Raw genomic sequence first — 11,162 nt, 5'->3', positions numbered from 1 at the left:
ACCTCTTCCAGTGCTGAAGACCTGTAGACACAGTGCCCCCGTCTGGACCAGGGTTGGAAGCCCCTGCTCCAAGCTCTAATTGAAATGGCAAAAATTAGCCAAGAGCCCATTTGTACATTGACTGTTGCTTGAAGAGATTAAGGCTTATCCTGCTGTTTGCTAGGTCTTGTTACAGGCCAAACCCTTGAACAGACAGGAGAAATTGTCGACTTGATTCTATCAAGGCAGTAATCTAAGAATTGGGTCATTAAGAGTGGAGTTAGAATGAAAACCAGCAGACGTACAGTACTGGAAAGGTACAGTAAGTGGAAAGGTGAAACGACTGACCTGCAAACTGAATGAATGCACACTGAAAACTTTTATTTTGTAAAAAATTGACAAGTTAAAGCCATACTACAACCTCACTTCTTGGTGGGGAAAAATCAACATTTTTAAGAACTGTCATGATTATTTCTACGTATTGCACTTTATAATGGAATGCCTCACATTGAAAGACCGTATCAAATAAAACATTTCAGGTTTTTTTTTTGCCATCACTATGTGTCCAACTGCAGTGAGCAACTATGACGCAATAAAAACATTAAAAACTTTGTTAAAACGGTTCTTATTTCTCTGATACATTGCCTACAGGATTTGAATGATAAGACCTTCATTTGATTATTTTTTTTTATGGGTTACATCTGTTCATCGAGTTTCCGACTGTCTCGTATTGTTTCCAACAGTAACCTTAATAATACAACTCTCCAAAGGATTATCATCTTTCTATATATACTTAAACTTGCTACTTTTTATTGTATGTCATTGAACCTGGTGTGCTGCATTACAATAGGCTGTCTTAAACCGTCTGCCATTACTAGAACTTTCTCCAAATAATTCAGCGATCAGACTCGGTGTTTTATTAAAAACCTTCACCGGATTTTAACAATCTTTCCTCACGGGCAATATACAGCAGGTACCTGTTGATGGAGCTGTTCTGAAACAATGTCAGTTATTAGTCTTCGTATTTACATTTAAGAAGTATTTCACTCCCCTATACGTTGTAACTGGGAAAAGAGTAGTGTGGGGGAAGAGTGTCACCGAATAATGAACGTTTCTCGTCGACATTAAAACCATCTTAAACGGCGCCAACTTAAAAAGAAAAGGTGTTTTTTTTTAAACTTGTTTTGTGTTTTTTGTGACTTGTGACGACCAAGAGAGGGGAAAGAGTTTGGAAGGCTTCAGTCCTCGTGTTTTTGGGGGGTTTATTTTTCGGGGGCAGGCAAAAGGTCGGTTAAACATGAATGACGGTTCGATCGCGAATCAAAACGAGGGGTTTCGTCTCTAGGCGGTATCCCGTGTAAAAATGTAATTTACGCGGTAAATGTGAGTGATTTGCCGTACGGACAATAGCAGGAAGTGAACGAAAATAACAGGAAAGGGACAGAGGCGTGCATCGACAAAATGCTTACCTAACAGGCTCCGGGAAACGTAGCTGTGCGCTGTTTTTAACCCCCTCTGCTTATATATACTTTTTTTTTTTTACTTGATCGATCGCTTTTAAGCAGTGCGTTGAAGGTAAAATAAAACTAGGCTTTTGAAACAGCCTTTATATAGGGGATTCTTAAAAATACGCGGTGTGCTGGCAACAAACACAAACTAAAGATTCGAGTAAATGCCTTGCATGATTAAATCCTTTTTCTACAGAGCCAGAAATATAGTCCTTTGTGTAATTTGTCATGTGTCTTAAAGGCACTGAATCGCAGAAAAAAATATATATTAATCGTGGATCCGAGCAACTCTTGAGATATCTGATCATCTGGAACCCTGACGCGGGGTGGATTAAAACGGTACCGTTTAAACCAAGGAAACGTTTCAAAATGGTTACCAACCTGTGAAAATGTGTCGTTTTTCACGGGGATCAGTTTGCTTGATGTTCAACAAATGGGTTTGTAAAAGCGTTCGACGTCAGCATAATTACTACACAACGCGTGTCCGAGTTGTGAGTGAAAAACCTTTTGATGCATGTCGATATTTGTCAGTAAACGCCGTGTATCGACACAATCTGTTCTGTTTACGAAAAGTTGTGCTAGAAGGACTCTGTGTTTTGTTGCCAGTCGTATGTCTAAAATCGGATTAATGTGATCATGCAAGCACTGGACTTTGTCGCCATTTATTTATCTTTCGCAAATTATCTGCTGGTCTAAACGTTGCAGCTTCAGCTTGTTCTGTGCTCTTTCAGAAGCAGTTATAAATACCTAGGTGGCTTTAGCGTAGAAAGATCCAGAAATCATAAAGCTGTAAGACACTGAAGTTGGCAGTTCTCAACCCCTTTTTGCAGTCGTTTCCTTCCTTTGCAGTTTTTGAATGTAAAAAGGGTTTTTTTCCTTTAGTGTTGTGTTTCAGCGTGCCTTGCTGGGGCTAGAGGTGGTCTGTCCTGATTTCCAGTGTTGCTGTGGTAACGGGCCTGTCCCCTGTCTAGGCTGGCGAAGACCATGGTGAAGAAGAGGTGTCTGTCCGACTTCTTGGTGGCGTGTGAGTGGGCATCCTGCTCCTTCAAGGGCCGGAGCATGGAGGAGCTGAGCGACCACATGTCCCTTCACATGAAGGAGCACCTGGGAGACGGAGACGCCATCGAAGAGCTCGGTGAGGACAAGGACACACACACACGCACACGCTTCGCAGTCGGTCCAGAGCACCTCTCTCCAAACGCCACACGATGTCTTTGAATCCACGCTGCAAGGGGTGACTGAGTCTTGGGGGCTCCTGTTCTTGAGTGTGTTGAGATCACACTTTCGTCTGTCCTGTAGGTGATTTTACTCAGCGGGTTTCAGTGTGGAACTATAACTGCTCTCGTAATGGTGTCTGACGCACTCTGTACAGGAATTGTACTGGCGCTTGACAGCACTCTAAATGCTGTTCCTCTGCAGACAGTTTTTGTGAAGGAATGAGGATAAAATAATACTGCACCACTGAAGCAACTAGTCAGCTCTCTGTTGTGTCAGGATCTCGCAGTGTGTTTCCCAGCTGGTGCTCTCAGTGGCTTGGATGTGTGTGTGTTTTCTGTCCATTTTAAAAGCTAATGAATTCAAATGTGCACTTGGCTTAAGGTGCATATAAAAACCAAACACTCTGAGGCTTGGAGACAAGTTAATGAAATAATTCGGTTTAGTGAACGGCACCCTTCAGATGTGCTGGCGTCGGTGCTACAGGGAGAAGGAATGGGCAGAGCTCACCGCCAGTGTGCCGCCTGCTGTGGCCTGTTCTCTTCCAGACGAATATGCCTGCCTGTGGCATGGCTGCGAGTTCCTGGCCATGGGCAGCCCCAGCGAGCTGGTGGTGCACGCCCACTTCCACACCTTCCACGCCAAGCTCAAGTTCATCGGCACGCAGCTGCTGCAGTCACACCCGGAGCTGCGCAGCTGCCGGCAGGATCTCCACGGCAACAACCTGGTGCCGGAGCTGGCAGAGGGATTCGTGTGCCAGTGGGAGCACTGCGACGTGAGTCTCCTAAGGCCTTTTTGTGCGCCCCTTTTGGGCTTTTCTTTGGAACGCTCGGCCTCGTGTTCGTTAGCCTGTGATCGTGACGAGCTTGTCTCTGGCCCAGAGCACTTTCAACAACCCCGAGTGGTTCTACCGCCACGTGGACATGCACGCTCACTGCACCAAGAGCCAGACCCTGCCGGACCAGCACCAGGTTCTGTTCTGCAGCTGGAAAGGTAAGTCCGAGCATCAGAAATGGTGCGAACGTGGCCCCTGCACCCCCTGCAGCCTGCCTGGTAGTTAGTCTCAAACAACCGTTTCTTGAAAGAATCCACATGGGTTTCAACCACATGCCTGGGGGAGCTTGTTCCACCCTCCCGCCACCCTTTGCGTATGTGTGTCTGACTCCCGCCTCCTGAGGGTGGAGAGGGAGGCAGCAGGCAGGAAAGCTGGCAGGGGGCTTACTTGAATCCTAGTGGCGCACTCATTACAAGGACTCTGAGGCCCAGGTGAGAGCTGAGCCGGGTGAACAGCAGGTTGCTTTGAAAGGGCCTTGTGGGAAGCAGAAGGGAGGGGTGCTGGGAGCGCAGAGTGGCTGACTGCCTGGCCCTCGCTGTCCCGCAGGCTGCGATGCCTTCTTCAAGATCAAGTACCGCCTGCGGGAGCACCTGCGCAGCCACACGCAGGAGCGCGTGGTGGCCTGCCCCACCTGCGGCTGCATGTTCGCCAGCAACACCAAGTTCTTTGATCACATCCAGAGACAGGCAGTGACAGAAGGTGAGTCCTCCACCAGGGGGCAGCCTCGCTCCTGGTACTCATGTATCCCCTGACTGTAGTGGGCGATGGCAGCTTTTCTGCATGAAAATGAAAGTTAAAAAAATACAGATGTCTGTTAGGTCCTGTGAAATCCTGTATTTAAGTAACGTAATGCATTTGACCTAATTTATGGGTAATTTTATACTGTGCTACATCTGTCATTTCTCCTCGTATCCCACAAGTACATGTAATATTTGTAATTTTCTTTAAGCAGTGATTGTTTAACATTGTGACAGTGCTCTAAATAAATGGGCAGTATTTGCTCCCCCTTATCATTTCTTGGGCTTGGTATGTACTGCCATATTGGGCAAAGATAACATTGGGGAAAAATTAAAGACGTTTTCCGTTGAGGGATGCTCTTGGTTTTAGTGAAATGCTACCGACTTGTAATCGCCTTCTCCTTGTTGCCCTGCTGCAGAGTCCTTTGTGTGCGAGCACTGCGACAAGCCGTTTGCCAACGAGAGGTTGCTGAGAGACCATGTTCGTCAGCACGGTGAGTCCTGAATACTGAACACCCCACCTCTTCCCGATTCCCCCCTCTCACCAAAACCAGTCTCGAAACCAGTGCAGGATAGGTCACTGTTTAATCATTTATGTGACTGAGGTGTTTATCCAAACCAGCTTATCTTAGCACCTGTCTACACAGCTAGGTATTTCGCTAGATTAATTCAGGTGAAGTACTTGGCTTAAGGGTACAAGAGCTGTCTCTCACCTGGGATTTGAACCCACAACCTTGCCGTCACGAGTCCTAGAACCCAGACCGCTGCTCCACAGTGCTGCCCGCTGGTGACTCCTCTGGGCAAATATTACTTTCAAGTGGGGAGCTGCGTCAGCATGCGTAGGCTGCAGAGGAACAAGCCAAGGTTTACTCCACGCTGAAAAGAGGAGAAAAGAAACACACCCGAAGAAGGCTCCACAGCCGAAACGTTGTGTTTCTTTTCTTCTCTTTTCAGTAGGGAGTAAAGCTTTGTTACAGCTTGTAAAACCGTCTTGCCCGTGCCTCAGAAGAGCTAACTGGCGCGCACACCTCCTCTTCCTCCAGTGAACCACATCAAGTGCCCGCTGTGTGACATGACCTGCACTACGCTGGCCTCCCTGAAGACGCACATCAAGTTCCGCCACTGTGACGAGCGTCCCTTCCCCTGTGACTTCTGCGAGAGCAGGTGGGCAACCGTGGGGGACTCGGAGTCACCCCTCAGGCAGTCGAAGCGTTTAAGTGTTGTTTAAGTGTTTGTCGTCTTGCTTCAGGCTCTTGGCGGGTAAGAGTGGCACCTCGGGCTCTGGTTCCCTGCATATCTGAACATCCTCAGACTGCTTCGCTGTGTGTGGGTCTGGCGGTTGAAGCAATTGTGCTGTAAACTGGAACTGGACAAAAAATCGGGTTAATATTGTGAGCAGCATGGTGGCACAGTGGTGACCATTGCTGCCTCGCAGCGCCGGGCTCAGGGTGCAATTCTGGACCTGGGTGCTGTCTGTGTGGAGTTTGTATGTTCTTCCTGGTGCTCCCGTTTCCTCCCGCAGTCCCAAGGCATGCTGGGAGGTGAATTGGCTGGAGGGAGACTTGGCCCTGTTGTGAGTGTGTGTGCATGTGTGTCTGTGCGTCTGTCCTGCGGTGAACAGGCGTCCCGTCCAGGGTGTACCCCGCCTTGTGCCCATTGCTTGCCAGGTTGGGCTCCAGCTCCCCCGGCGCTCCTGTACCGGAGCGGACAAGCGGTTTGAAGATGGGTGAAATTTGTAACAGCGGTTCTAACTGGTCTGTTTTGTTTCCCTGCAGTTTTAAAAATTCCCACGACCTGCGCAAGCACATGGAGACTCACAACGAGGGAGCTGCCTTCCACTGCAGTGTGGAGGGCTGCAAGTACTCCTCCCGCATGGCGCACACCATGAGCCAGCACTACAAGAGGGTGCATGAGGTCGGTCAGCCAGCAGGGGACAGTACAACAGGGCCCGCTTACTCTGTTTAAAGGCATGGTCCCTTGCTTTAAGGGGAACTGCAAGGCCATATTTCAGAGTTAGAAAGAATCAGCATTGATGAGTGCATTTCTAACCAAAACATAAAAACCAAACCTAAAAAACATGAAAGTAAAGTGTACACAGTTACCTGTAAAGCCTCCAATTTACATCTCAAAATTGACTCAATTTCCAGGTGTGTGCAGCACCATATTCTGCAATTCAGAATGAGGCAATAAAGCTGCCGGTGACGTGAAGTGGTCCTATTACATTGCAAACAGGCAGTGTTGGAAGACATCTCTTTTAATCCAGTAGAATTATTGCTCTCGACTTTGAGACAGTTTTGCCAATAAATGGAACTAACTTGTTAACTCATGTAGATCATGTTGGAAACTTTCTGAGGTGAAATGTCTGCTGCACAACCTGCACTTATTCACTTATTCACATCACCTCACATCAGTCATTACAGTGACTAGTGAGCAGGAAGGGCCGCATCACGTCGCAATTCCTGGTATCGCCTGTGGTGAGATCAGAGGTTTGCAACAACATGGCGAAGAACTTTCCAAAGTTCACGGTTTTGGGCTTACTTCAGAATTGGTCAAATTTCTCTATCCCATCAAAGGATTTATTTTGTTACAGAGATTTGATAACCGGTCTGTGAAACTGGGACTGCGGTGGCCCTTTAAGACCCTTATGAGATCCGTGCAAACAAGCAGACATCAAACCTTCTGTTTATTTTGCTTCTGAAATGCATTTGAGTAAAACCCTTATCTAAAACTTTGGTTTATGCTGACAAAAAGCCTTGTTCAGTGTGTCAGAAGGTTAAAAGGGTAAAGGGATCAACCCACTGTTATGGAGAATCCCTATTCGCTGAAAGGTGATGAGCATGCTTCCCTATGTGCAGAATGGCAGCTGTAGGATTTGTTGGCTGAGGGCTCTGTCTCTGGCATGTCTCTGGCTTCCTCTTCTCGTTAGAGATCCTAGCTGTGCTCTCTTATGCAGGGGGACAGGGTGTCCAGGTACAAGTGCCACCTCTGTGACAAAACCTTCTCCTGGTGCTACACGCTCACCCTTCATCTGAGGAAGAAGCATGAGCTCAAGTGGCCTTCTGGGCACTCGCGGTTCAGGTATGAAAGTGTGGAAACAGACTTAATGTCGTGTAGTGTAGTGTAGCACCCTGTGAAAATTGCCATTTATCTTCCAATGTGCTGAGTATGTATTGTGTATTGCGAGTGTCATGTGGCTTCTGCTACCTTGCAGTGGGGAAGCTTAAGAAGCAAGACAGCTTAAAAAAAAAAGGAAATAAGAATTTGAATTTGTGGTCTTAATGGACTTTGAGAGAGACCCGTTGCATAGCCCTGTGTGGGCCCCAGTACAGTGATGGGGACACTATATTGTAAAAAAGGCACCATCCTTCAGATAAGACATAAAACCAAGGTCCTGACTTTCCGTGGTCATTAAAAATCCCAGGGCGTTTCTTGAAAAGAGTAGGGGTGTTACCTCGGTGTCATGGCCAAATTTCCCCCCCTGCCCTTTACCATGGCCTCCTAATAATCCCCATCTATGAACTAGCTTCATCACTCTGTTCTCCACCCCAGTATTAGCTGGTGTGTGATGGGTGTACTGGCGCACTTTGGCTGCCATCGCCTCAGCCAGGTGGGGCTGCACACTGGTGGTGACAGTGGGATTCCCTATTCCCTGTAAAGTGCTCTGAGTGCAGTGTCCAGAAGAGCGCTATATAAGTGTAAGGAATTATTATTGAAGCCTCTGTCCCGCTGTGCCGTTTCTCCCGCGCAGGTACAAGGAGGACGAGGACGGGTACCTGCGCCTCAACATGGTGCGCTACGAGACCGTGGAGGTCACGGAGGAGATCATGAAGAACATGGCGAGGAAGCGGACGCCACGCAAGGCGCCGGGCTCGGCCGGCCCATCCAGGCGCGCCGCCCTCCCCGCTGCCAGTTCACCTTCCTCCTCCTCCTCCTCCTCCTCCTCCTCGCCAGGCAGCGTTACCATGGTGTCGGAGGACAGTGCCCAGCCCGTGTACTGCGTCCTGAGCAACGTCACGGAGCTGACCCCCATGCCGGAGCCCCCCTCGCTGCAGGCGGGCTCCTCCCGGGCCGAGGCCGCGCTGACGGCAGTGGCCAGGGGGCTGGGGATAGAGGTTGTCTGACCCTCTGCTCGGGCTCTGCCAGTCCGTCTTCCTTGTAGAGAGGGCCGTCAGACTCCTCCGGCTTTGTTTTGTACACCCGTCCCGATCTCGGGTTCGCCGTCGGTGGGGACTCTGGGCTGTCCGGCTGTGAACACGTGACCTCGCGCGCGGGGGGGAATGAGGAGGCGTTGGAGTGCTCCTCGGACTCGCCCGCCCTCCAGCCCGTTCCATGTGCCTTTCAGCACATCACGGGCGGCACCTCCGCCCCAGACAGGATGGTCGGCGCTGGCTGGAGGTGCCTGCAGGGGCGTCTGTGCTCGCCAGGGGGCAGAAGAGCCCAGGCTGGCTGTTCCCTGCCCCCCACCCCTCGCCCTGGCGCCACTGCCCGGGCAGTCAGTCACAGTCGGCTAGTGACGTGGCCCAGACTCCAACCCCTGATCGATCGCGGGGCTCCGGCAGTGGACCTGGCTGCCTGGGAAGCCCCCCCCGGCCGTCTTTTTAATCCAATCGGCTCGTCCGCGGTACCGACACAGCGCCCCCTCGTGGCCGCGCCCAGGTTTCATTCCTGACGGGGTTTTGTCTTTGGAAACGGGCAAGAAACATGAGGGCTTTTATCACACCGCATCAAGGATCTTTCTGATCTTTAGTCTCACAAAAGGTTATAGCAGATTTTTAATCCAGTTGTAACAGGACTGCGGGATGTTTTTATGAAAGTCAGTTTTTAGATGGTTTTGTATTTGATTTTTGAGGGACTTGTAACGGGCAAGATTTCTGTGTGATCTCCAGTGACTCCTCTGTTCCCTCCAGGCGCGAGATTCCTGAGGCGCGAGCTGTCCCTCTTGAGGAAGCCTGGACTGCTGAGTTTAGCCTACACTGCAGCACAGTGAGATATCGCAGAGATAACAGCCACATTTACCCCAAGGGAATTCTTCCAGATAGTGAGGTTACAGAAAAAGATATTGACAAGAATAGCTGATAACCTCTAGCTGGTTATTCCCCCTTTAGAAAGCAGAAAGAAAAAAAAGATTTTTCTTATTGCTTTTCTTTTCAGTGTGGGGTGAACCTCCGTCTGTCTGTGTACAGCTCTCTGCCCGCACTAACACTAGTGTTTGTGATGTCCTACCATTAAAAATCTGACTCTTCGCCACTGCTTTTTCTCAGCTGGAGCTGAGCTCGGCCATCTTTTGCAACATGGAGGGCCATTGGAAGAACGATCCAGAAGGGTTTTTTTAAATAATGGTATTGTCCCCATGGGTATTGTTTTTATCTGCCGGTACTCCCAAGTTTGTAGTCCTTTACAATGGAATGTATTCATCTCAGGATCATGATGATGATGTTGTGCTTGCACTAAATGGATAAAAAGCTCATGTAATCATCACGTTACAAGTTGTGTTTTGGTTATTTATAATACATATCATTATCGCTGTGCTGCTATTTAAGAAACTAAGGCTCCAAATGAGAGACCTTTCTGCACATCAAGCTCATTTCATTGCTTAGTGGTCTCGGATGATTAAAGGTTTGTGAGTTTTCCTCTCCATCATCTGTTTCTTCAAACAGCTGTCGCAGGAGAAGAAAGCTCCCCCATCAGGGCACAGCCAGCCTGGGCCGTGTGTCTCCGTCGGGTGTGACATCCGCGTTGCAGTGGAAGACTTCCTCCGGCGATGTCCCAGCTAGCCGGAGAGAGGCAGCGAACCTGGGGGGCTCTTCAGCCACCTCCTGGTGGTGTCTGCTGCAGGGCTGGCCTTGGTCTGTAGGCTCTGTGCTAGCAGCTGCTCATTGGAATTCAGGCACCGATAAATGTCGGGTTTTCTGGCTCCATGGCTGCAGCCTATTTCAAAATGGGGACACGTCACCGAAACAGTGCACTTCTCACTAGATATGTGAGGGGGTGGCGGTCCTGTTTAAAAAGAACAAATCGGGCTCATTCTGCACAGAATTGTGGTCTGCACTAAGCCCAGGCTGTTCCTATACCTGTGTGAGGAAGCCATGCTACAGGACGCAGTAGGAATTCACTCTGCAGCTGGCCATCTGCCTGCCTGCAGCACAGAGGCTGTGGTGCAAAGTGTGTGTCATTAGCATAAAGGCGCTTAAGGAAAAAACGACAAGACAAGGTTTTACCGTCTCTAGTTTGTACCGTCATTTCTCAGCTGTGGTTTAATCTGCACAATAGAATGTGCAAAAAATATACAATAACAATGAATATGGTTCTGCTAAAGGATAAAGCATATTTTACATCAGACCACAAAGGAGGTTAATGGATGTATTCAGAGACGCACAGCAGTGTTGCCAGCACCAGCCAGTGTGCTGAATAAGGTGAGAAATTAGATGAATGTCCTGTACGCAGCACTGATGCAATGGGGGAACTGGTGTGATTATCATCTTGCTGGATGTTGTGCTACTTTTCTGAGCCTCTTGCAAAGGCAGATGCTGAGTATTCCTGACCTCCAAAAACCAGAGAAGTCAGAATATTTTTTTCTGTGGTAGTTTCAGGACAGGGGTCGGGGAGTCAAATTTTCATCTTGGGTTTGCCTCAGCGATCATAATCTGGGACAACGCAGTGACCTCTAGAAACCCCTCAGTCAGGTGTTGCTGTGTGAAACTTCTATGATGCTAAAGTCAACATCAGAGCAAACATGCATTTCTTTGTTTTTGTCAGAACGTAACATCAGGATGAGGTCTTTTAGAGTCTTAAGATCACAGACCTGCATTGCCCAACGTCTCACTCTATGAAGAGCTTTCAGCTTGATCTAGAGTTACTTGAGAGCAGCATTGCTACCAAAGCAAAGGT

At 48.8% G+C, this 11,162-nt stretch overlaps 1 protein-coding gene across 2 annotated transcripts; it reads left to right on the top strand.

Annotated features, from left to right (window-relative positions):
* The first annotated feature begins 1,029 nt into the window (after positions 1 to 1,029).
* Positions 1,030 to 9,757, top strand: LOC148830314 (histone H4 transcription factor). 2 transcript variants are annotated; one of them, XM_088922292.1, is made up of 10 exons: positions 1,030 to 1,142; positions 2,459 to 2,622; positions 3,251 to 3,477; positions 3,584 to 3,695; positions 4,084 to 4,236; positions 4,694 to 4,768; positions 5,318 to 5,438; positions 6,050 to 6,188; positions 7,228 to 7,352; positions 8,023 to 9,757. In XM_088922292.1, exons 2-10 carry the CDS (start codon positions 2,472 to 2,474, stop codon positions 8,393 to 8,395), a joined length of 1,476 nt encoding a protein of 491 aa, XP_088778418.1. In that variant the 5' UTR covers positions 1,030 to 1,142; positions 2,459 to 2,471; the 3' UTR covers positions 8,396 to 9,757. The 2 variants fall into 2 exon arrangements, with proteins under 2 accessions (XP_088778418.1, XP_088778419.1); XM_088922293.1 differs by lacking the exon at positions 1,030 to 1,142 and adding an exon at positions 1,407 to 1,554.
* Positions 9,758 to 11,162: the final 1,405 nt, after the last annotated feature.

The sequence above is a fragment of the Atractosteus spatula genome, chromosome 7 (genome assembly GCF_055471065.1).
Source record: "Atractosteus spatula isolate fAtrSpa1 chromosome 7, fAtrSpa1.hap1, whole genome shotgun sequence".
In the NCBI taxonomy this organism is placed as follows: domain Eukaryota; kingdom Metazoa; phylum Chordata; class Actinopteri; order Semionotiformes; family Lepisosteidae; genus Atractosteus; species Atractosteus spatula.
Note: the sequence above shows the minus strand (reverse complement) of the source record. Positions and strands in the feature narration are given on the sequence as shown.